Source organism: Neomonachus schauinslandi, chromosome 16 (assembly GCF_002201575.2).
Source record: "Neomonachus schauinslandi chromosome 16, ASM220157v2, whole genome shotgun sequence".
In the NCBI taxonomy this organism is placed as follows: Eukaryota; Metazoa; Chordata; class Mammalia; order Carnivora; family Phocidae; genus Neomonachus; species Neomonachus schauinslandi.
The window spans coordinates 16533381-16558917 of NC_058418.1; the positions used below are offsets into that span (position 1 = coordinate 16533381).

At 49.6% G+C, this 25537-nt stretch overlaps 2 protein-coding genes across 2 annotated transcripts; both read right to left on the reverse strand.

The window, feature by feature from the left end:
- Positions 1-17256: 17256 nt before the first annotated feature.
- On the reverse strand, positions 17257-18468 carry FFAR3 (free fatty acid receptor 3). The gene is made up of 2 exons (XM_021700866.1): positions 18456-18468; positions 17257-18305 (listed from the first exon to the last, which is right to left on the reverse strand). The coding sequence occupies exon 2, from the start codon at positions 18292-18294 to the stop codon at positions 17320-17322; it is 975 nt and encodes a 324-aa protein (XP_021556541.1). The 5' UTR covers positions 18295-18305; positions 18456-18468; the 3' UTR covers positions 17257-17319.
- A 3397-nt stretch (positions 18469-21865) lies between these two features.
- Positions 21866-22765, reverse strand: FFAR1 (free fatty acid receptor 1). Its single transcript, XM_021700869.1, has one exon. It carries the CDS (start codon positions 22763-22765, stop codon positions 21866-21868), a length of 900 nt encoding a protein of 299 aa, XP_021556544.1.
- Positions 22766-25537: the final 2772 nt, after the last annotated feature.

Here is a 25537-nt window from a genome sequence, read left to right on the forward strand (position 1 = left end):
AATCTGTTTCACATTTCTAAAGGATCCCTCTGGATGCTGGGTGAGGAGTGGATTGGGGACGGGACACCCATGAGACTGGTAGCAGTGGTTTGTCTCTGGGAGGGAGAACTGGGTGTTCTGGTGGGAAGCAGACTTAGTTTTCTCCATGTATCCTTTTGTGCTGTTAAAAAAAAACCAAAACAAAAAAACCTCTTTCTGAGCATGTAGAATCTTACTCAAAAAGTAATTTAAAAGCAAGAAAAAACATTGGCAGCTAACGTTCATTGAGCATTCATCATGAGCCATGCTGTGCACCCCGTGAACACCCGTGATTAAGCAGAGGTGGGTCCAGAGAGCTGCCCACCCAACCCCACCCAGCCCCAGCCTTCTCTTCTGTGGGGCCGCCCCAGCTGGGAGAGTGGATAGGACCAAAGTAGACATAAGAAAAAGGACAGAGCTACGGGTCTCACAGCCATTAGATTTCTGAGCCACGTCCCCACCCATGCTTGGCCATTATCCAGCTTCCCTCCAGGTTTTTGGCCAGTCGAATGGGTATCAAGCAGTGTCTCTTTGCTGTTTTAATGCAGCCGCATTTTACGGATTACTAATGGGTTTTGCATCTCTCAACAGAAGGCGGGCTTTCTTAGCCCATAATCACTGTGCTGGACAGTGTCTCAGTGATGGCTCTTAATTGCAGTACCAGAGGCCAACTCTGCTAATTTAGGGATTATATGATAACATGGGTAGCTCAGAGATCTCCCAGGAAGGCTGGGAACCAGGCTTGGAGAAGAAAGGGAGCCGTGCAGCCAGGACCACGTTAAAAGTCATGCCACTGACCCAGTCCGGTGAGGGGAGCCCCTCCCCGCAAACCCCTCAACACTGGACCCAAGAGCCATGTTCTGTTTGCCACGACTGTTGGCACCACCAGAAGTAATCCCTGCTGTCCTCCTTCTGTGTATATAGAGCCCCTGATTCTGAATTTGGGCAGACGAACCTGATTAGCTAAACATAGGAAGGATGCGCAGAAAACAAGGTCCAGCATTATCAGCTTCTCTGGTGGGAGCCTCTGCTTCCCACCCAGATTAAAGATTCGTACGTGGGCAGTTCCCTAAGCATGGGAAGGGGTTCAGATGCTAGGAAACGGAAGGACATCCCGTATTCTTACGGCAGGAACCCTCAGCGTCAGGACAGCCCAGACCACTTCCATTTTTTGAGGTTCCCAGTATATGAAAAAAAAAGGGATGACATACCGAAGTGGGATCATAATGGTAGAGCAGCATCTTAGCATGAAATAAGACATGTAATTGTACCGTTCACAGAATAGTTTTAGGCTGTTATTTATTTGCTTTTTGGCAGAATTCACTTAAGTGTAGAACCAGAAATGAGCCATGGGTTTGAAAGTTAGGTCCTGTCAAGATCTCTGTATGAGGGGCGCCTGGGTGACTCGGTTGAGCGTCTGCCTTCGGCTCAGGTCATGATCCCGGGGGGTCCCGGCTCTCTGCTCAGCGGGGAGCCTGATTCTCCCTCTCCCTCTGCCTGTTGCTCAGCCTGCTTGTGCTCTCTCTCTCTCTGTCAAATAGATAAATAAAATCTTAAAAAAAAAAAAAAAAAAAAAAGGATCTCTCTGTGACCTCATCTGGGGATCGTGTCCTGAGAGTAAATGTGAGGCCTGGGCCACATGCCCTGCAGGCAGGCACTGGGGTGAGCCTGGTGTGAGCAGATGGTCCAAGGCTGCTTTGCTCTGAGTCAGGATCTGCCCTGGGCAGCAGCCCCGCCCTGCACAGAAAAAAAAATCTACTTACACAAGAGCCAGGAATTGCCCTAAACATTGTGCCAAGGCTGAATGCCAGGAAGGTAAATTACTACACCCTGAGGCCACCTAGGATGGAATATAACTATGTTACGGAATGAACTGATTTGGCAGATATAGGTTAAACCCCATTTCTTCTTCCTATGGTAGCGCATGGCCTCTTTGGGTACTGTTAGATAATAAAAGTCCAGTCAGTGTAATGATCACATATCGCTCCAGCCCAGCATAATATCAAAATTCCCAATTCTGTTCCAAGGAGTACTTCTCCCTCCCAGGTCTGCAATGCCTCGGACTCCCGGCCTGCAGAGGAGGGGTGCATGGCAGGGTGCGCACGGTACCATTTCTCTTTCTTTGTTCCACCTTGTCTCCCGTGCTCTCCCACTCATTAGCTATGGCTTTCAGCCCTGCCCTGTGGGCAGACGGGATGCATGAGGGGCCAGGAATGTCTAGCTGGCCTGGTACAGTTATGACCTAGGGTTTGATGCCCTCTGGGTGGGACACATCTAGTGCTGACTCATTCTCCCAAGGGGACCTTTTGCAGGTTCTTGGACCTCCTCAGCTGGAACCTTTGGATGTGGAGTGCCTCCTCGGCCCAGTCACTCAGTCCAGTCTCTGTCCCTGGGCCTCCTCTCTGTGGGATCCCGCTACGCCTCCAGGCTGACTCCTGGGTGGAGTCATTCATGAAATAACTCTAGGCTGGCTTGTCAGTAGAGGGGGGCCGTGGACCTTATTAATACCATTGTCGGTGGGACAGCAGCTCACCCTTGTCACCCAGCAAGCTTCTGGCACCAGCCCTTGGCCCTTTAAACTTCAGGGACATGCCCAGCCCTGCTGGCGGCTTTCTTCAAGTCCCTCTATTGTGCATTATCTGTGAGCGGTAAGCTCCCCATTTTCTTCCCACTGGGGTTTCAGTGCTCCAGAGCAGTCCTCAGTGTCTCCTCTTCTACTTCCCAGCTCCTCAGATTTGGCATAGAGGTGGGTCTTGAGCCAGTGCTGATAAAACCAGTTTTTAGAGTCTGTATGGATGGTCTAACGCCTCCCATGAGGTCAGGATGTGGTGGCACTTGGTATCTGCTGATCTTTTTTCTAAGTTACCCTTTTAATTTTTATTTTATTATTTATTTTGTTTGAGGATAGTTGACACACAATATGATATTGGTTTCAGATGTACAGCATGGTAATTCCACAGGTTTATACATTATGCTCTGTTCACTACACGCGTAGCTACTGTCTGTCCTGTGCTGATACGTCAATACGTCAATGTGTCGCTGTTACGATGTCATTGACTCTACATCACTGTTATAATGTCATTGGCTATATTCCCTATGCTGTGCTTTTTATCCTCATGACTTACTCATTCCCTAATTGGAAGCTTGTACCTCCTGCTCCCCTTCACCCATTTTGCCCACCCCCCCCACACCCCTAAGTTACCATTTTTAAGTTCCTCTCTCTAGCTGGTGTGATTGGAGGCTTTTCCCAAAAGGGTGTGGCACTGTTTGTACCTCAGAGGCTGTTGCTGAGTGTTCCAGGAGCTCCCAGGAGCCCTCTAATTTGGGGAAAATCCCATGCCTGCTTTTGGAGGGGGTGACTGGAGACCAGTCTGCAGAGACACAGAGCAATCCGATTACTTCTTAAATTGACTGCTGCTGATTCCGCAGCAGGTGATTCCACTGCTGCTGGTACCTTGTCTACATCATATCAGTGGGAGAAGTGGTAGTGTTCCAAGGGCACATGCTGGCCCCACATGGAGGGTAGGTACTGAGACTCCCACACGTGTCTCCCGGGTCATTTCTGGATGGCCTGTCCTCACATTTCTGCAGTTCTCAGGGACAGCACACTCAGTTTTCTTAGAGAAAACCCTCCACCTGTTTTTAATGCCTGAGGTTTGAGAGAAATTTAACCCCTCCCCAGCTCCCAGGGGTGGTGACGAGGAGGCCTGACTGTGTGAAATGATTTATCCCTGTTATCCTAGCTAACCTTATAGTGGCCTTGTGACTTTTCAGTAACTGGAATTTCTGTGCCCTATTCTCTCTTCTAGCTTGGTCACAATCAAGGTAGTGAATGTTTTTCCACTATTATTTTTTTTTAATTTAAAAAATGGAGTAATAATGTGAGAATATGGGGCACCTGGGTGGCTCAGTCATTAAGTGTCGGCCTTCAGCTCACGTCATGATCCCAGTGTTCTGGGATCGAGCCCCCGCATTGGGCTCTCTGTTCCACGGGAAGCCTGCTTCTCCCTCTCCCACTCCCCCTGCTTGTTCTCTCTCTCTCACTGTGTCTCTCTCTGTCAAATAAATAAATAAAATCTTAAAAAAAATTTTAAAAAGTAATATATTTTATACATGTTAAAATATATATAAATATATATTTATATATTTATATACTTATATATATTCTTACTGTAAGAGAATTCAGCAATACAGAAGTGAAATGTGAAGGGCAACTTCACTTCTCCCTGATACTTCTTCCTTACCAGAGGCAATCTCTCCTTGGTTTATACCCATATATGTACATATATAAACGTATAATTTTAAAAAGTGCAAAAATGGAGTAATACTATACATATTGCTCTGAAACTTCATTTTTCACTATTTAATACGCCTGGTGACCTTCCATGTCATCATAGTTTCCAGTGCTTTTGTTATGACAAACAGTGCTTCAGTGAATATCTATCTATCTGTCTATCTATGTAAATATGTGTGAATATTTGGGTTAGATGGATTTTTTGATATGTAATTGATATCATTACTGGGTCAAAGAGATGTTCTTTAAAATTTTTGATAGATATTTCTGTATTAACTTCCTGAAAATGTTCAGCAATTTACATTCCTACCAACTGGGTATGAGGGTATCCATTTCTGTGTACCTTCTCCAACGCTGGATATTTTGAATCTTTAATATTTTTTGCTAAGAAGATGGGTAAAAATAATGATATCTTCCTGTTTATAATGTATTGGAATTGATTACAATGTAATGTATTGCACTGATCATATGTAGAGGATTCTTTCTAATTAAGTGATCAAAACCCATTTCAAATCAGTGGGAAAGGATGGGCTATTCAGTAAATTACGTTGGGATAGTTGGAAGAGTTTGGAAGAGTTGCAATTAGATAACAAAAGTAAAATCCAGGTGTATCAAAGATCAAATATGTCTTCAAAGACTATAGAAGTTGTATATGTATAGGTATTATATGAGATCATTTTTAAGCCTTGTAAATGAGAAGGCTTTTTTCTAGCATGACATAAATGTAGAAGTCTTAGAAGAAATGATAAATTTTAGCACATAAAAATATAAAACTATGGGGGTGCCTGGGTGGCTCAGTTGGTTAAGCGGCCGACTCTTGATTTCCGCTCAGGTCATGCTGGAGTCCCACATCGGGCTCCATGCTTAGTGGGGAGTCTGCTTCAGAATTTTCTCTCTCCCTCTGCCCCTCCCACTGTTTGTGCCACGTGTGCATGCTCTCTGTCTCTCTCTCTAAAATAAATAAATCTTAAAAAAATATAAAACTATGGAAAAAGTTATTAACAAACTAAAAGACCCTCTTTCTACATCTATAACTGATAAAGGGTTTGTATGCAGATATTCAAAGATATGCAAATATCCTGCAAACTAAATAAGAAAAAGACAACTATAGGAAGAAACATAAATGACTATATTCAATACGCAAATATTGGCTACCTCACTTTTTATCAGAGAACTTAAAGTTAAAATAGTACTGAATGGATGTTTAATTTTATGCATCAGTTTGGCTGGGCCATAGTGCCCATATATCTGGTCAACTGTTATTCCAGATGTTTCTGTGAGGATGTTTTTGGATGATACTTGCATTTCAGTTGGTAGACTGAGTAAAGCAGATTTCTCTCCCTAATGTGGGTGGGTCTCATCCAGTCAGTTGACCTGAATGGAAAGCTGACCTTCCCTGAGCCAGAGGGAATTCTCCAGCAGACTGCCTTCAGATTTCAGTTGCAACATTGACTCCTTCTGTCTCCCAGCCAAGACTGCCTTTGGACTTGAACTGCAACCTTTTGGACCTGAGTCTCCAGCCTGCCAGCCTCCTCCATCAGATTTTGGGCTCACAAATCACCATAATCACATGAGCCAATTTCTGAAATAAATCTCTTTCTTTTTTTTTTTTTTAAGATTTTATTTATTTATTTGGGAGAGAGAGAATGAGAGAGCACATGAGAGGGGGGAGGGTCAGAGAGAGAAGCAGACTCCCTGCCGAGCAGGGAGCCCGATGTGGGACTCGATTCAGGGATTCCAGGATCATGACCTGAGCTAAAGGCAGTCGCTTAACCAACTGAGCCACCCACGCGCCCAATAAATCTCTTTCTATGTATACGCGCATCCTATTAGCTCTTTCTCTGGAGCACCCTAATACACTGAGTTACTAAATTTTTTTTTTAAAGATTTTATTTATTTATTTGAGAGAGAGAGAGAATGAGAGACAGAGAGCACGAGAGGGAAGAGGGCAAAGGGGGAAGCAGACCCCCTGCTGAGCAGGGAGCCCGATGTGGGACTTGATCCCGGGACGCCAGGATCATGACCTGAGCCGAAGGCAGTCACTTAACCAACTGAGCCACCCAGGTGCCCGAGTTACTAAATTTTAAATGTCAATTTAAAAGGGGTACCTGGGTAGCTCAGTTGGTTAAGCGTCCGACTCTGAATCTCAGCTCAGGGTTATGAATTTGAGCCCCTGCATTGGGCTCCACCCTGGGTGTGGAGCCTACTTAAAAAAAAAATTAAATGTCAACTTAAAAAAATAAAAATTTGCTATTTCCCCTGTTGGCAGGGTTATGAAGTCTCCTACAGATGGTTAGGGAACAGAGAGTTGATTCAGCTGGGGAGGATAATTTGTCAATATTTATTAAAAAATTAAATATATATACCATGTAATATTGCAGTACCCCTTTTAGGAAATGTACAAATGCACTAGCATTTATGGAAAAGGATATTCCTTGTAGCATTATTTATAATAGTGGAAAATCAGAGATACTTTTTATTATTCATTCATCAGATACCAAATGCCTACTCTGTGCTAGGTACTGTTTTAGGCACCTGGGTATGCAGTAATGAGTAAAATAGACATGGTGACTTGCGGTCAAGGGCTTCCTAGTCTATAGGGAGAAATCACATATTAAGCAAATGAACAGACAAATACATAAACCAAACTGTCATAGCACAGTGTGAGATAATGTCAAGGTGGGGGAGGGCTATTTGAGATTGGGTGCTCAGGGAAGACCTCGCTAAAGAGTGACACTGGGGAGAAAACCTGAAGGAAGAGGTGAGTCAGCCAGGTCAAGCATGGAAGAGACTGTTTGTGGAGATCAAGAGCTTGGCCTGCTTGAGGCTGGGCCAGCACAGTGATGTCAGTGAAGGTGGGATGGCCCCCCAGGAGCTTAGAAACTCTGAGAGGTGGGGCCAGATGGCACAGGGCCTGGAAGGCCAGGAAGAAGGGAGAGGAATGGACAGTGGACAATGACCTGATCCAATTAGTGTTCTTCAGCGGTGCCTCTGGCTGTGGTGTGGACTTACGGGGTTAAGAACAAGAAGAAAAACCAGGTTAGAAGCTTCTGTAGTCCAGGTGACAGATAATGGTTGCCGTGCATTCTGCCGAGAAGCAGATTCATGCAAGACATGATTTGGAGATAGAAGCAGTAGGACCTGATAATAAATTGCCTGTGGGCCGTAAAGGAGCAGTCATCAAGAATGGCTTTCTGCCCACGAGACACTTGTCCGAATGGCCAAAATAGAAACGCCACCCCACCATGTGCTGCAAAGTTGTGCAGCAACCGAATCTCTCATATTGTTGGAAGGAATGCAGAACGGTACAACCACTGACACACAGGCTGAAGGTCTCTTTAAAAGTTAAAGATGCCAGATGACTCAGCTGTCCCTCTCCTGGATATTTGACCTAGAGAAATGAAAACTTGAGTCCACACGGACACCTGTACATGAATGTTTCGAGCAGCTCTGTCCAAAACTGCCCTAAATGGAAAGCACGCAGGTGTCCATCGGCGGGTGTGTGGATGGGCACGTTGTGGTAGAGCCAGATAATGGAACAAACCATGAGGCTCACAGCGACTGAGGTGAATTTCAAGGACATTGTGCCCAGTGAGAGAAGCCAGTGTCAAAAGGTTAGCAACTGATTCCATTTAGGTGGCATTTTAAAAGATAAAACTACGATAGATCTGTGGTTGTCAAGTGGTTAGGAGCCAGGGGAGGATGTGACTAGAACTGTTCTTTATCTTGATTATGATGGTGGTTACTGGAATCCATGAGTGTTAAAATTCACAGAACTGTATAGTCCTCCCTGAAAAAGTTCCTTTTTATTCTATGATCATTTTAAACATAAGAAAAGAATTAAACCTTTAATTAAAAAAACCAAAGCCATTCCTGGGTTTCTGGCATGGGCGGATAGGTAGATGGTGTTGCCGCTACTCACCGGCGTGGCCTAGGCTCGGATGAGGGACAGCTCTGGGGGAGGGAATGAAGAGCTTGGTTGGGACGTGTGAAGTTGAGATGTTCACAGTTGAGTACACGAGAGTTGGGCTGGCGATGGAAATTTGGGAGCCATCCATGACTAAGGCTGTGGTCATGGATGAGAACACCCGAGGAGAGCGGGTGGAGAGCAACAGCAAAAGGGGACAGCCTTCCAGAACAACGGCTTCCAGAGCTTGGGGGCAGAAGGAGGGGCCGGGGTCGAGATAGAGGACCCCGGAGATTGTGGGAACTCCTCCATGGGGCTCCTCTGCTCCCCTCTGCCTATGTTCTCCAGAGAGCTCCCTCAAGGGCGGGGGTGGGGGGGAGGGGCAGGGGGCACAGCTCTCCCAGCCGGGCTGCTGGGGCGGCCGGGAACTTGGAAATGCTTAGAATGATTTTAGAAAGTCAGCAGATCTCTGCAACTGTTTGCCAGCTGATCTGGGCAAAGTTATCTCAGAGCTGCACTTGTAGCAAAACGACACTTCCTCCCGCTTCTTTCCCCACCCGTTGCCAGTAGCTGAACCCTCCTCAGCCTCTGCTGCTGCAGAGGCCACACACTGGATCCAAGCCTGGGCGCCAGACCACAGCCCTCAGTCCTGACTAGTGTTCACCACATACAACAGTAACGTTAACATTGTATCCGCTTAAAAAAAGGTAAGATTTCAAAGCCAGCAGCAACAGCTGGGTTTTCAACTAGAAGAATCGGAAGGTAGGGCAGCCCCAAACCCCAACCCTTCTCAGCAACAAGACGGTTGTGTTGTGACGAGCTGTGTATTCCCCCGTTGGCCTCATCCCCGCTACGCCCCGTGGGTCTCCAGCACCAAGATAAAAGCCGGTTGCCGTTTCTCACCTGTTTGCACCATGTTGTTGGCCCTTTCCCGCAACCTGGGTCGTCCTGCAGCTGTCACGTCTGCAGAGTGGCACAGCGAAGGCAGAGACCTGCGTGGCTTGTCGAAACGGGGGAAGGTGAACGGCCGACATTCTGTACACACATAATATGAGGTGACCCAGAGAGGCAAGGTGACGTGACTTTTGTAATCAACTGTTTTTAGAAAGGCTAAATTTACACAAAATAAAATGCGTCCATTTTAAGCCTAGAGTTGGATTAGTCTTGGCAAATGTAGAAATCTGTGTCACCCCCACCCTAATCAAGTTATAGAATACTTCTATCCCCCTCAAGTGCCCCTCTGTCATCTTCCCCGTCAGTTCCCTCCCCTTTTCATCCCTGGCGTCTGGCAACCACTCTTCTGCTTTCTGTCAGTGCAGGGGTTCTGGTACCAATTCTAACCAGCGGCAGGGCTGGCTCCCCCCACACCACCAAGCAATTCTCTGGACACTAGCTGGGTGTCTTGTGATTCAACTTAATTCCGACGCTCTCTCCCTAGAGGTAGTGTCACGTTCCACAGGTTACGGGGCTCAGCCCTACAAGACTACCCTCCCCCCTTCCCTCATCCCCCCACCCCACAGTCACGCCCCACCATCACTTGAGACACTTGGTCCAGTTTGTCCACCTGTGCTTCTGACCCAATGGCTCCAGATTGGAGGTTCCCATGACCCCCTTCTCGATTAATTTGCTAGAGCGGCTCGCAGAACTCACCGAAAAATTTTACTTGCTAGATTACTCATCTATTGTAAAAGGCTAAACTCAGGGATAGCCGGATGGAAGAGACACATAGGGCAAGGTACAAGATGGGGAAGGGGTGCGGAGCTTCCATGCCCTCTCCTAGCGCACTGCTCTCCCCAAATCTCCACGTGTTCACCAACTGGAAACATTCTGCTCCCCACCCTTTTGAGTTTATATGGAGGCTTCATTACCTAGGCAAGGTTGATTAAATCACTGGCCATCAGGATTGATTCAGCCTCTAGCCCCTGTCCCCTCTCTAACCCTCTGATCCCTCAGTTGGTTCCCTTGGCAACCAGCCAGCCCTATCCTTAGGTGGAGGTCCCAGAGTCACCTCAGCATAACAAAAGACACCTTTGTTGCTCTCATCATTTAGGAAATCCCAAGGGTTTTAGGAGCTCTATGGCAGGAATGGGCTGAGGAGCAACTAAGACCCTTGGCTGAAGTCCAAATATATTTGTTATTATAAATCACGTATCAGAGTCAGAGGATATGGTTACCTAGGTCAGCAGTTCGTTACTTTTATTGCCTGGAGGTATTCTGTTGCATGGCTACATCACAGTTTTTAAATCCATTCTCTCCTGATGGACACCTGCACCATTTTCCGTTTGGGGCTATGGTGATTAAAGCCGCTGTGAATATTTGTATGGTCTGTGTGTACAGGGTTGCTCTCATCCTCCCGAGTAACACCTAGGAGGACGTTGCTGCGTTGTGAGGTCAGAAGCGATGCCTCCCAAGCCCTCGTGTGTTTCTCTTGTCCCAGAGCCTGGCCCGATGCCTCACCAGGCTGGCTGGGGTACGGCGGGCACGTGTGTAACAGCAGGAACACTGCCAGCACCCCCAACCAGGGCCCAGGTTTGCTGGCCTGTTTGTTCAGTCCACTCTGCAGTGAACTTTCCTGTATATGTCTTTTCTGGCTGACCTTTTGATTCACAGCATATAATTTGATTGTTTTCCAAAGGATGAGCAAACAAGGAGTTATTCTGAAGGAGGTTTCTAGGGTGTCAGAAAGATGAGGGTTGTGCTCTGAGTGCTGAGAACCACTAGGCAACGATTATCAGAAAGGGTGGCGGAGGCCAGGGACAAGGTAAGCCGCAAGCCCCTAATTGTGTGCACGCATTGTTAAGTGGTGAATTAGGCATCCAGGAACACATCTTGTCATCTTCATGTAGCCGTTTTTGTATGTGACGGTGACTCCACAGGCCAGAAGACTGCGTAGCTCTCCTGTTTCTAAGAACACTGAGGACATCGTTCATGATCCCCACTTGTTCAACCTTCTCTTGTTTCCATGGCAATGTGTCCCATAATAAGCATGGGAATTTTTATCAATAAAAGGAGAGGCGCCTGCAGCACAGACTGTCAGTCAGATGATATTCAACCTCAAAGAGGGTCCCATCCAGTAGGTTTTGTTTTTTTGTTTTGTTTTCTTCTGTTTTTGTCTTGTAATGCTGTGTCCATGCAGGGACCCAGCCAATCAGCTCTCAAAAGCCTTCAAATGAGGGGAGTCCCGACATCTTGGTGCCAGAGCTACTTGACGGGACCCATAAGAAATCTCCCTTGAGTCTAGCTAAGATAGGTAAGATAAACACTAGGATTTCATAGTTCCTCCAAAGCGAATAGTCAGAATTTAGAAATTCCAGGATCATAAAATTAGTTAGAAGATGAGAAGATGTCACCAAGTGGATTCTAGTCATATATAGGATGCTTAGATAGAGGCTTATCTGTTACAGTTAAATGCATTTGCTACAAGTTAGAGACTCTCTGGCTAATAGGGAGTCAGTTATAGTTATTGACAGTGAGTGTGGAAGTGGGGATCCCAGCTCAGCAAGGCCTTTTTTATCCTTCTCCTCTGGCTCCCTTAGCTTGTTAGCTTCCTTCCTCAAGTTTGTGGCCTTATGACCCCCAAGTGTCTGCTACAGCTCCAAGTATCACATCCTCATGTAAAAGTTTCCAAACCAGGAAGGGAGAGGGCAGCTCCTCACACATCTGTCTCTTTCAGTATGGAGAAAAATCTTTCCCAGACAACCCCCTCCCCCAGCAGACTTCTTACCTTTTACTGTCTAGAATTGGGTCATTGTGTGTACATTCTGAGAGCAGTCACCAATAAAGGGGAACGATATTGTCGTGGTTAGTGCCAATTACAATTTGACCCTGGGACTAGGGGGTTTGCATGAGGGGATGATTGATTTGGTTGTCTAAATTCAGTGAAATGAGTCTAAATTCGGTAAAATCACCTCCCTTCCAAAAATATTTCTGACCCATTTCCTCTTCTGCAACATTTTCTGTCCCCTCACTCCACGCTTCCATTGGAGGGGGGAGAGGTGAGCTCTGTGCACCATCCCACGCCCACCAGGTTCCTCAAACTTCATTTCTTCTCTCCCGTTCTTTTCTGGAGTGTGATCCCAGCATCCTTTTGCTAGATCTCAGGCCGCCATCTTGGTGCCTTGATCTCCCTCCGTTCGGATGTTTTTCAGAACTGGCCTTAAAAGGAAGTCAGCAGGCTTCTCACAGACTCTGCAGAGTTTTAGGGGCCACAACTACCTATATTACCTTGGATTCTTTTTTTTTTTAACCAAAGAGGTCATGTCAGAGGGAGGAAGGTAAAAAGTTGAGCACTTTCGCACACTAGTTCATTTTTTTTTTTCCCTCCACGGCAGACTCTGTGTCCCACTTACAGTTCTCCTCTCCCAGAATCTATGGCCTGACATCTTCCACATTCTTTTACCTTTATTGCTGCTCTGCTTCCTGCTTTGAGATGATTATTGCAACTAATTTTGCAGAGTCCCAGCCTTCTTGCTTACCCCCATCTGTTCTTCACCTCCCTTCCTGCTCCCCCAACCCTGACCTGGTCTAGTTTTCGCCCCCTCCCCAGCATCCAGTTGAGGCAGACTGACCTCTCCTGCTCTGCATCACAGCTTCTTTGCCCCGCCAGGCACATTCCCAGGCTGAGAGGCCACTTGCTAAAACAGCCAAAGGCTCTGGTCACAGGTGGTGTATTCAAAAGTCAGCAAGTCAGCCTGCCTCACCTTACCTAGTTTTCTCGCTGCTTTCCTTCCTGCCCCTCTACCCTCCTCTGGTGGGCACTGGTCTACAAATACTTTGAACTTGTTGCTGCACAACCCTGCAACAGTCACTGCTATTGGCCAAGCCGTATCGAACAGTCTCTGCCAGTTTCTTTCTTTTTTTTAAAGATTATTTATTTATTTATTTATTTATTTATTTATTTATTTATTTGACAGAGAGGGGGAGAGAGAGAGAGAGCACAAGCACAAGCAGGGGGAGTGGCAGGCAGAGGGAGAGGGAAAAGCAGGCTTCCCGTGGAGCAGGGAGCCCAATGCGGGGCTCAATCCCAGGACCCTGTGATCATGACCTGAGCCGAAGGTAACCGCTTAACCGACTGAGCCACCCCGGCACCCCTCTCTGTCAGTTTCTTAATGACTTTGTGAGTAGCCTCCCTCAGTTTCTGGTCACATGTGGAGATTTAAAACTTCTGGCCTCCTCTCTGTTCCTTATACACTGAAACCTGACTTCTGGCCCAGGGTACCTGCGTCAGGGATGGGTCATGTCTGCCCTGCCTCCCGTCCTTCTGTGTTGTGCTGCCTTCGGGCTTCCTGAAAGGCTTCCTTCTAGGAGGGAAAAATCTCCTCCTCCATAATGGCCATCGATGAGTTCCTTTTGTAAATCTTGAAAAACTTGTTTTGTTACTTAACAAAATTATATTGCTGAGAACCCTTGCTTTCTAAAATCCCGCTGTCAGAAACTCGACTGTTTGAAATCTGGTCAGTGAAGAATGGAACATCCCTCTGCTGCTCAGATGATCTGAGCGGGCGCATGTGACACCGAGAAGCAGCCTAGCTTTTCAACCCCCAGAGCTTCAAAAAAAGAGTTTTCAGACCCAGGATTCTGCCTTTATCTTCTCTTCGTATTTTCCAAAGGAACAGGACCCCGAGTCCACTTCTCAGCCCGGGCCTGACATTGACCTCTTTGCATACAGGTTTCTTTGCTCTGAGCCGGTCAAGCACTGCTTCGCTGAAAGTTCACCCAGACATTCCCCTCACCCCAAATCCTAAAATAACCCTGTCTCTTCTCTCGTGAGACACCCACGCTTCCTTGGAATGTGGTCTCCTTTGCTCCAGCAGCCTAATAAACGGGCTGCCGTTGTGTGAGATGGGCTTTATCACTCTGTGATGCAAGACCACTTCTCTAGCTCATGCATTCTCAGCAGGGCCAACATTGCCCCCCAAAGAGGTGAAATGAGTTGCAGGGGAGCGATGGTTTGTGGCCTTCCAAAGGGCTGTACCCATAAACAGGTATCTAGTGTATCTGTTGTATTAAAATTTCATGGGCAGGGGAGAAGAAGGTGATGAATAGGAAAAAAAAAATACCCAAAAAGGCTCCTTGAGGGGACAGAGACAAAAAAGTTTTGAGAAACATTGCTTTAGCTAAATATTGAGTAGCTTTTGGTGTCCATTGTGCGTCAGATGCCCACTTATTGGCTCTCTGTTGCAGCTAGAATTGAGTTCTTCTGACCTCTGTCTTGGGAGAGCCAACCTGGTTTGACCTCTTCCAGCATCTAGAATTTCCACCTCACCCATGGGGAGCTCCCACCTGCTTGCTCGGCCAACTGGTGAGAGAGCATGATGCTCGTCACGCACACAGACGCTCCCACGCCACCTGTCTGCCGGTCTCATTTCTCTGCCTAGATGGGCACAGGGCAATGGTCGCAGAATCCACCTGCCATTCCCTGAGCACCCCTTTCCCTTGGCTTCTGCAGGATATGGAAAACGCTGCCACAGTCCCCTCACCATGGCCCAGACAAAGGTCCAGCCTCTGATGACTTTTCACCCTCCCCACCCCTAGCCTTCTGCTTGTACAGACCGGGGAGGGGGTAGCACTGGCTGATAGTTGGAAGCAGCAAAGCCCTCTGAGCCACCTCTTCTCCCTCATTATAAACCCTGGGAGAGGAGTCAGGCTCCTGTCCTTCATGGCCCTCTCTAGAATGTGGGGTTTGCAGTTCCTTTTTGTTCTGAGTTGGGTCCTTGTTACCAATTCTGGAGTCACAAGACTCAATGTCACCTTTGTTCCCTTTCTGAACCATGTAGACTCATGTTTATATTAACTTCTTAGCTGTCACCAGGGCTGAGTGCCTTGGGACAGAAGATGAGTCACAAGTCAGAGAGACAGCACATGCTTCCATCTCTGTACCGAGATGATGTCTCTCCCCTTCCATCTGAAATCCAATCCCCCACCCACTGCCAGCCCTGGTTCTCCAGTGACCCTCACCCAGGAAGAAAGCCGATGCTAAACACATTCATGTTAAAAATCTTTGCAGTTCTCAGCCCAGCCACCTGCACACAGTAGGTGCACAACAAATGTTTTTGAACTAAAGCTGAGTGAGTACAGACAGGTGCCTGCATTTCTCTGGTTGCCTTGCTGGGAGTGGAGGCTCTAACCCATGCTTTCTCATGCACCATCCTTCAGTAGGAAAGGAAAGCTTACTAAATGATCACATCTCGAAAAAATAGCTCTTAAGAACATACAACTGTCGGGGCGCCTGGGTGGCTCAGTCGTTGGGCGTCTGCCTTCGGCTCGGGTCATGATCCCAGGGTTCTGGGATTGAGCCCCACATCCGGCTCCCTGCTCCGCGGGAAGCCTGCTTCTCCCTCTCCCACTCCCCCTGCTTGTGTTCCCTGTCTCACTGTGTCTCTCTCTGTCAAATGGATAAATAAAATCTTAAAAAAAAAAAAAAAAAGAACATACAACTGTCTTTGAAGTCAACTGTGCTGACTGATTAGCTTTGTTTTTTCGAGCGGGTTTCTAATAATAAGGGAAGAGGACTTAGCAACACTGAGAGCCAAGCTGCTTTGCATGCCGTTCCAGTTGTCCTCATGGCCTGTTTACATCTGTCCTGGCCAGACTGTCTCGCTGGCTCTGGAAGCCAGACTTGGCCCCCTCTCTGTGGATGATACACAGCTGGAGGCAGAAGAGCAGAGTGGATGAGGGGCATGGGATTAGGAGTCAGCTAATTCCGGCCTCCAATCCTGCTGTAGTCACTTACTGACGGAGGATCTCAGGTAGGAGACTTCACCTTCTGGGCCCATCCCCTCATCTGCAAAGCGGGAATAATGATAGTACCTGCCACATGGTTACTGAGAGGATCAAAGAAGATTGTGGGTGAGGCCAAGTCCTTCACATAGGTTAGCTGTTACTTTTATTCCTCCAATCCAGATCTTCTCCTGACATCTAGGCATTTTAGCCCTTTTCCTTCGGAGTCTGGGTATTTTATCCTTCCATCCACCAATCCCATTTGGCCCAGATATACCATAAGAAAAAGATAGGGGCACGTGGGTGGCTCAGTTGGTTGAGCATCCAACTCTTGATTTCTTGATTTCAGCTCAGGTCATGATCTCAGGGTCGTGAGATGGAGCCCTGTGTCGGGCTCTGTGCTGGGTGTGGAGCCAGGGAGGGATTCTCTCTCTCCCTCTCCCTCTGCACCGCCCCCCCTCACTCACACGTGCGCGCTCTCTCTCTCTCTAAAACAAAACAAAACAAAACAAAAAAAAAACCACACAGAATAAGGAAAGACCGTTCTCTTTTACTTGCTACCAGATTTATTTAGGTAATTTTTTTTCTGTCATTTTTCATAAATGTCCCTGAAAATCTGAATTTACTGAACAATGGAAACTTTTTGGAAAAATCCACATGAAAGCAGGATGCTCCCTCAAGCCTAGGGTCCTGTGTACCCACTCTTTTTTTTTTTTTTTTTTTTTTAATTTTTTTTTTTTTTAAAGATTTTATTTATTTATTTGACAGAGACAGAGACAGCGAGAGCAGGAACACAAGCAGGGGGAGTGGGAGAGGGAGAAGCAGGCTTCCCGCTGAGCCGGGAGCCCGATGTGGGACTCGATCCCAGGACCCTGGGATCATGACCTGAGCCAAAGGCAGTCGCTTAACCAACTGAGCCACCCAGGCGCCCCTGTGTACCCACTCTTGACCTGCTGGGTAGGAGCAGCTCTGAAGGATGGCTTCTTCCCCCTCCCGTCCCAGGCCACCAGGCAGCTCCCTCAGTCCCTGGTCACTGCTCTCAGCTCCTCCTTTACCTTCCAAAAAGCACAGGAGCCGGCCTGCTGCCATGGGAGCTCATTTTTCTCCAGCGCATGCTCTCATCCTGACTATCTCCCAGGGCCAAATCCACGGCATTGGGGTGGGGGGGGCAGGGTCAGAGGGAGATGGGAAAGGAGGGCAGTTGGGTAAGATCGAGAGCTGGGCTTGGGTGAGCACGTCCTTGGGAAGTCTGGGTGCCTGCTCCGCCCAGCTGCATCAGCCCCCAGGCCCCCACTCCCCGGTCCTGCCTGACTCGAGCTAGGAACTGCCCGGTCATTCAGCTGCTGGCTCCAAAGCCCTCCTGGAGTCCACTCCCTGTTCTCTATGTCGGACAGCTCCAGCGTCTGCCCCCCTCCTCATTCTTCTCCTTCAGCTTCATGCTGCCCTCCTGCCTCCGAGGGTCCCAGCCCCCAGTCAGCCGTCTCAGCAGCCCGTGAAAGTCAGCCTGGAATCCAGATGATGAGAAGTAGTAGACAAAGGGGTCGACACAGGAATTCAGGATGCTAAGAAGCAGCACATAAGTTCTCCAGGCCGGGCTTTCACCCTGGACGTAGCCCACGACATGAGACACGTTGTAGGGCCCAAAGCAGACGAGGAAGTTGAGCAGCGTGGCTGCCACAAGCCCAACCACCCTCCTCCACCTCCGGTGGCTGGCTCCCTTGCTGAGCACCCATACCAGGTGGGCATAGCAGTAGCTGGTGATGAGCAGGGGCATCCCAAAAAGGACCACAGCCATCTCCAGCCTGAAGGGCAGGAGAACAGTCAGCTGGTTGTCCTGGAATTCCAGGTAGCAGGTGCTATTGATAGTCTGGCTGTAGGAGGAGTTCCCTGAGAATTCCATGATGTAGACCACGCTGCAGTGAGCGCTGGCCAGGAGCCAGCAGGCCCCGCTGACCAGGCTGGCCTGTCCAGGCCTGGACCGGGCCTTGTACCATAGCGGATAGGCCACACTCAGGAAGCGCTCGATGCTTACAGCTGCCAGGAGGAGGGAGGTCAGATAGATGGTGGTGAAGAAGAGGAATCCGGAGAAGGGGCAGAAGATGAAGGGCAGGGGCCAGTGCATGTCACTGGCAGCCTCCACCATGCGGAACGGCAGGAAGAGCAGCAGGAGCAGGTCTGAGAGGGTCAGGTTGAGCAAGAGCACGTCCACGGCCACGGGGCGCCGCCGCAGCTTGCCCACGAAGATCACCAAGGCCACCACGTTGAGGGGGAGCCCCACGAGGAAGGTGAAGAGGTACACAGAGAAGTAGAGCCAGTGATTGCCGGGGAAGAAGGATAAGTTCGGGCTTGTGCCCATGGTGATGGCCACTGGAGAAAGAGACAGCTAGATGGAGGGGGCAGTCTGGGGAGGGGGACCTTCATTCCCCATGCCAGCAGCATCTCAACCGTTGGCAGGGAACAGTCATCCCCCCCACCCCTGACCACCCCCTTCCAAGCCCCTCATGGCCCCATGCTCACCTGCTTATTTGAGAACCCAACTGCTCTGCCCCCAGCACTTGGCCGACTCCTGCAGAACAGTGTAAGTTAGCTCTTTATCTGGCAGAACTAATAAAGACCCATGACATCATTCACCGTTGACCAGTTGCACAAAAGACGCCTTTAGTTCCTTTACCAGCCCCGTGCCAGTATGCAAAATGAGAAGCAAATTCCACGACTACGTGCCTTGCTCTTGGGCTGTCTCGGAGGGGATGCTCGAGCCAGCCCTGAGCCGACTTCACCTTCCCCTCCCGGATCCTCCACTTGATTTTTATCTGCTTCTCTGGGATGGCAGTCATCCAATTTGCCTTGTAAGGGCAGGAAGCATGCGGCAGTGATGGAGAGCCTGGGACCTGGAGCCAGTGGTCTGGGTACGCTGCCGGCTCTGTCACTGACTCTGTGATCTGGGGCAAGTGACCTAAACTCTCTATCTCCGCTTCCTCATCTGCAAAGCAGGGACCATCACAGTACTAATTTCATGGGGTTGTCATTAGATGAAAGCATTAATACCTGTCAAGGGCTGAGAAAGGAACCTGGCATGTTGTGGTGAGTACTTAGTCACTGGTGTGGGCTTGTCTCTGGGGTGATGGTAATAATAAGACTAATGATGACAATGACGATTTAGGGAGCGCATAATCCGTAGCAGACATTCCGCCTCTGAGGGCATCGCCGTTCTGTCCTTGGGCTTCCCCGTGGGGAAGTGACTCACTCCAGGCAACAGAGCTCATTAAGAATCACCACCAGGGTTCAAACCCCAGTTCTGTCCGACTTCAGAGATTATGGATTTATTCATTCAAATATTTATGGAGCACAGTGAGATAACCATTTTATACCTGCTGGGATGGCTATGGGCAAAAAATTGGACAATGCCAAATGGTGGGCGGGAGGTGAAGGAATGGGACTCCTCTCATATGTTGCTGGTAAGAATATAAAATGGTAGAGTGACTTTGGAAAGTAGTTTCTTAAAACAGTTAATATCAATTTACCATGTGATCCAGCTCCACCATAGGTATCTACTTCAGCAATGTTCATAATAGCATTATTCATAATAGCCAAAAAGTAGAAACCCACGCCCCCGGTGGTCCATCAGCTGGTGAATGGATGGATCGTGTGGCATGTCCATACAATGGATTACTATTCGCCAGTAAAATGGAATGAAATACCTATGACTGCTAGAACCTCAAAAACATGCCAAGTGAAACAGGCCAGACATAAAAGGCCATACACTGTATGTTTCCATTTATATGAAATATCCCAAACAGGCCAATTTGTATCTACAGAAAGTAAATTACTGGTTGCCCCAGGGACTTAGGGGGATTAACTGTAAATGAGCAGGAGGGGGTCTTACTGGGCTGATGAAAATGTTCTAAACTGGATGATAGAGTTGCACACCTTAGTAAATTTGCTAAAAAGCATTGACTTGTACACTTAAAATGGGTGAATTTTATGAGATATCTATTTTATCTCAAATAAGTTGTTAAAAACAGTTTTTGCCATCATGGGTTTGGTGGAGTGAGGTCTCGGGGGATGGAGTAGTCGGAGGGTAATAAAGCCTCAGCACAGAGGCAGAGAACCACTGGGGAAGCACTTAAGGCAAAAGAATGGCAGGTGCACAGGCTGACCTGCTGGGGGGACCTTGTAGAAGCCTTCGGGCTTAAGGGGCAGGGGTCATGAGGGTGCTGGCGGCAGATCGTGTGGGGCTTCAGGGACCCTAAGGAGGAACTAAATTCCACCCCTAGGAGCAGGCACAATTCACCAGAAGAAGTGGTCCAGCAGCAGCAGGTGCTCCCGAGCAGTGGGAGAGAGAGCGGTCCCTGGCTTTCTGGGAGGGGGGCAGTGAGGCCACTTGGGCTGGAGGTCGGCTTACCCTGAAATTCTCTGGCCTTACCACTGTGCAGGGAATAAACTTGTTTCTCACTTCTGTGGAGCCTCAGGCAAGTTACGTAACTTCTCTGGTCTGTTTTCATTTAATTATAAAACAGGAAATAACATTTTCCTTGGAGGGCTATTGTGAACATTCATTCCTGTAGCAAACATTTGTTGAGAGCCTACTATGTGCCAAGCTCCCCTCTAGGTGCTGGGAATATATCAGCAAATAAAATTCCTTGCCCTCGTAGACATTTATGCATAAAAAGAGATAGCTTGTATAAACCAGTTCGTGCACGCCAGGCATGTAGCCAGCCTTTCTGTGTCTTATGTGCTCGTGGCATTATCGTCTTTAGAGGAACAAGTCGGTTTCCTGCACCTCGCTTCATCAGAGCACATGCCCAGATGTTTGTCTCCTCCATGGCCACTCTCCTCTACCCACTCTCTCGGGGTTCAGGGTGCCACCATTCACCTTTGCAAAGTGGACCACAAGGACAGGCGTTCACCCTGATACCCCAAGTGTTTCAAATGCCCCCTAACCCTTGGGGGTCTTGCCTTGAAGGATCGCATCCCACATCCCACCCCTTCCTTGCTGTAGAGCCTCGGAAAAATTTCTTAACCTGCAAAGATGGTGATAATACTTGGTCAGGGACTGTAGCTAACTTATGCAGTGCCTCTGTACAAATTAGGAAAAGGCACCCCCCTCCAGGTGGCAGTACCCTCCACCAGGATGCACTGCTTGAGGAGTGAGTGGTATCTTTGTTCAAATTAGGATAACATGTTCCTTCTCTGGATGGAAGCAGCCCCATGCCAGGCACATGGCTTGGCGAGTCAACGTTTGCCCCTCTGCCTGGCACGCTTGTGCAGTGAACCACCTGCCCATCTGTACAGCAGCTGCATGGCCAAATCAAAGGATTGTGTGAAATGGGACAACACTTTTAAAGCGCTTGATGTGTTGACTGTCACATCTTAGAGACTCTGTATTTGTTGGTGACTATTTCTGGTGTTGCTGGTGTTTTTTCTCCCTGCTGAAGCAGCTTTTCCTACCAACTTCCTGTTCACAGTTCCAATGCTGCCCTCTTGTGAGTTCCACCTGGTATAACAGCATCAATATCTTACCTCCTGCCTCTTCTCTTACTCAGAAATTAAACTGTTCTTTCCTAGGAAACATTTTGGGAGTAGCATCCCCCAAAGTGTATCATCAGAGTGGCATTTCCTCTAGATTGGAAGAAAACTTCCATAGCCCTGGCAGGTGGGGCAGGAGGAGAAGAGGGACAGGCAGAGGTGGGGAGTCGTGCTGATGCCTACAGAGGCAAGCCTACCTTCCTTCTGTGACCTAGCCCCTGGCCTCTGTTCTTCCTTCCAGCTGGGATGCAGTCTTCTGCCAGGCTCAGTTCTTTCCATAAGCAGGTCCAAGGATGCTCCCAGGCCAGGCTGCCCTGCAGGTCCTTTGGCTCCGGGCTCCAGGGGCCCGGACAAGCAGCCAGGCTCTCCTGCTCCATGCCCCTTCTTCCCAGCAGTGGCTACTACTTCTGGGATGTCCCTCCTTTTGTTCTTGCCACACTTGTTACCCGCCCAGCACGCCCTCCCAAGTAGCCAGTCACCAGCGGGTTGAGCACCACACTCCAAGCCCCTGTGATGAGCCCCAGTTTCCGCCAGTAGCCTCCCATGTTGGGGTGCAGGAAGCCAGCCACGTTGGAGGCATTGTAAGGTCCTAAGCAGAGCAGCAGCGTGAGCAGAGCCCCGCCGGCCACCCAGGCTGCCCTTAGCTTCCGTCTGTGGCTCAGGCCTGAGCGGACCAGTGCCCGGAGGCAGCCCACGTAGCAGAAGGCTGTAATGCTCAGGGGCAGGAAGAAGAGCAGGAGAGAGAGGCTGAGGCGAGCAGGGCCCGCTGAGGCTGGGTCCCAGGCCTCCAGGCAGACTGGAGAGCCGTTGACTGGTGTGTTGATCCCCAGGGAGCTGGTGGTATTGTCCATCCAGCCTCCCGGAGCCTCCAACCCAAACACCAGCCCCAGGTGACAGAGGACAAGGGCCCATATGGCCGCACACACCCCCCAGGAATAGCGTGGCCTCCGGGCCGCTTGGTAGCCCAAGGGGAAGGCAGCCCCTAGGTAGCGGCCGACGCTCAGGGCAGCCAGGAAGCCCCCGCCAGCATAGAGCGGAGCAAAGTGGGCCAGGGCAAAGGCAGGACAGAGCGGGGCCGGCAGAGGCCAGGCGCCCAAGGCCAGGGCCTCCACCGCCTTCAGGGGCAGAGAGGCTGCCAGCAGGAGGTCAGAGCAGCCCAGGTGGAGGGCATAGACAAGGCTGGGGGTGAGGCGGAGCCGGGCGTGGGACACGGCGCCCCCAATGGCCAGGGCATTGAGCGGGAAGCCCAGCGTAAAGGCAGCTGCGTAGAGAGCGAAGGAGAGCTGTGGGGGCAGGTCCATGGGGCCGGGGCTGGCCTCCACGCTCCTGAGCTCCACTCGCTCCCCACCCTTCGGCCTGGGGCGGGGTTGGAGAGGGGGTCAGGAGCTCCTGGGGTCACAGACTGCTCAGGGTATTAGAAGCCATCTAGTGAGATACCAACTATCTCAACCAGAGAGGCCCACTAGGGAGGTGGTGCCAGTGAGCAGGTGAGTCTGGGTTCGAAGTGAGGATGGCTAGCCCTCTGTCCTTCGCTTTCTTTCCACCATATCCTCTCTTAGAACACAACGGAAGCGGGCACGTCCCGTTAGAGGAAAGGCCTCCTGATTTCTGAGACTGGGGAGAGAAAGGGTAGAAAATTAGCGCAGAGTTGGGCCCCACGGTATGTGTGTTTTTCCTAGGCCTGGAAGTTAGAGTACTGCGTCCACTCCCCTCCCCCAATTGCCTGGAAGGGAAACAGCTGCCCCCCTCCCCCCAACAGGGACAGCCGAAAGCCTGCAGAGCAGCTGGTGGAGGGTTGGTAGCAACTCCTAGCCGGGCGGGGGGAGAGGGATGTCAGAATTTGGGTAAGGTGGAGGCTGTGGCCAAGGGCAGGCGAAGGGGGGGCTGCCAGGGCAGAGCCCAAGGGTAAGCCAGGTCCCATCAGTGCCATAAGGAATGACCTTAACCAACTCCAGGGGGCACCCTAAGCGGGTAAGCTGAGGAGTTTGTGGGAATAATTGCCATGAAGAAAGGAGCCACAGAAAGAGGGACTCACCTCTTGGCGCTGCCTGCTGTCTCTGAGGCTCAGGAGTCCCCCTGGCTGGGCTGAGGGAGGGTGTCTGGGATGGGCAATGAGCTGGAAGAGAGAGGAGGGCGGGGTGGCAGGGCCATTAGCCTGAGCCATCAGTAGCCTGGGTGAGCAGCTAATGGGGCATCTCAAGCAGGAGCTGAGGCCAGGAGGTGAGGGTCCAAACAGATGATGCAAACACAGGAAGGGGACAGGGTAGCACTGAGGGTTTTTTCCTAGGCAGCGTGAGGAGTGTGTAGCTAGTCCCTTAAAGGAGCAGGGTTGTCAGGGGACGACCAGAACACAGCTCAATCCCACCCCACCCCAGCCTGTTCAGACCTGCTTCAGAGCCTGTGGGCAGGCCCTGGCCTTACGCACTTGCTCATAGATAACACACTATGGTGGCCCACACCATGTCCATTTGGTGACTGATACATGTGGGATGATGAAGTCATCATTTCAAGGTGTTGTCTCTGCGACAGGCTGTGGGCACGTTTTGGGAGGACAAGGTTTTCCCTCTCCTTTCCCCTCTGGCTCAAAGACAATAATTTCTGACCCTACCTTCTGGTGCTGGCAGGAGTGGGGAGGAGGACAGACAAGGGACGGGTCTCCTTTGGTGGCGCTGAAGTGCTGGGCTTCTCTCTGGGGCACTTGGAGGGACACTGAGCGGCTCTTCCTAAAGCACAGATGGTGCAAGACTGCAGCTGGCTGCTTAGCTTTCTTCTCAGCCTCTGAGAAGTCAGCCGTTTACCTCCCTGCTGGGGTCACCCTGCCCCTCTAGGAAGACTTAAGTGAGATTTAAAATGGCCACAGGCTGTCTCTGTGATTCTGTCTCTCTCTCTCTGACTATGCCTGTGTCTGTCTGTCTGCCTGTCTGTCCCTGCCTCAAACAGACAACACAGCCACTCTCTGGACTTCAGACTTCTCTGTTTTGGGGTGCATGTGTCGGTCATCAGGCCGCTATGTGCTTCCAAATTCCAAGTCATCCCGAACAAGCTTTGCTGGTGGTTTCCCGGAAGTGCTCCCCACCAGGCATCCGGTGAGGGCAGCGTGGGATTCTCAGCATATCAACCATTGCCTCCAAAGAAATAATCAGATCCCCCTTTTCTACTTCAGTCGCTCAACTAATTCTTGGTTGCCTCCCTTCCCTGTCCTACCTATGTTGTCTAGCACCTCCCTTGGAGTGTAGAAGAACTTTCCATCTATTGTTTAGTATTTTATCTTTGAGAAACTGACAGAACCGAGGAAAAGTTAAAAGGAGGGCCATTTCACCTCCTGTAACCAGCATTTGGAAGAGGAGAAAAGCAGGGCGTGAAGGGAGACGTTGGATCTTCAAGATCCCTGCTTTGGCCCATGCCTCTGGCGGTTCAGGTCTCTGCCCAGTGTCACCTCCGCTGAGGGCCTTCCTCGAACCCTCTCCAAATGGGCCCCTCCCCTGCTCCAATCTGCCTTCATCTTGCATGGTGTTTATTCCTAAGCACTCACGAGCCTGTGACATCAGATTTGCTGGCCCCTCTGCTAAAATGTTGGTCAGTGAGGCCCAAGATTTCTGTCTGCTTTGTTCTCTGCTTGTTGCATCCATAGTAGGGGCTCAGTAATTGAATGAACCGCCGGATGTCTGGGCCATGGGAGGACCGTGAGATCTGGGGCTGCATGGAGGGCTGCCTGGATTCTGGAGGCCCTGGCTTCAGAGTTGTTTGAACTCTCTTGGCCTGTTAACAGTCACATCTCTCGGTCAATTGGTCACGAAGTAGGTTTATGTCGGCAGCTGGGCTTGGACAGGATGGCAGGGCCCCTGCTGGTTGCCAGGGAGCCCGGGCCAGGCCTCACCAGGTTCAGGGCTGCCTTCAGGTCTTTAGAGGGGACCCTGCCCTAAAACCTTTTGGGCACCCTAGACTAGAGGTCACCAAGATGAGGATGATGTCATTCCTTTTTTGTACCCCAACAAATGTTCTATGCTGGATGCATTGACGTGTGCTTGGTAAGTGTTTGCTGAATAAATAGTTGAATGGGTGAATGATCCTGA

Excerpts from the sequence above, each read along its gene's own strand:
- FFAR3 (XM_021700866.1), bottom strand. The coding sequence starts at position 18,294 with ATGGGCACAAGCCCGAACTTATCCTTCTTCCCCGGCAATCACTGGCTC.
- FFAR1 (XM_021700869.1), bottom strand. The coding sequence starts at position 22,765 with ATGGACCTGCCCCCACAGCTCTCCTTCGCTCTCTACGCAGCTGCCTTT.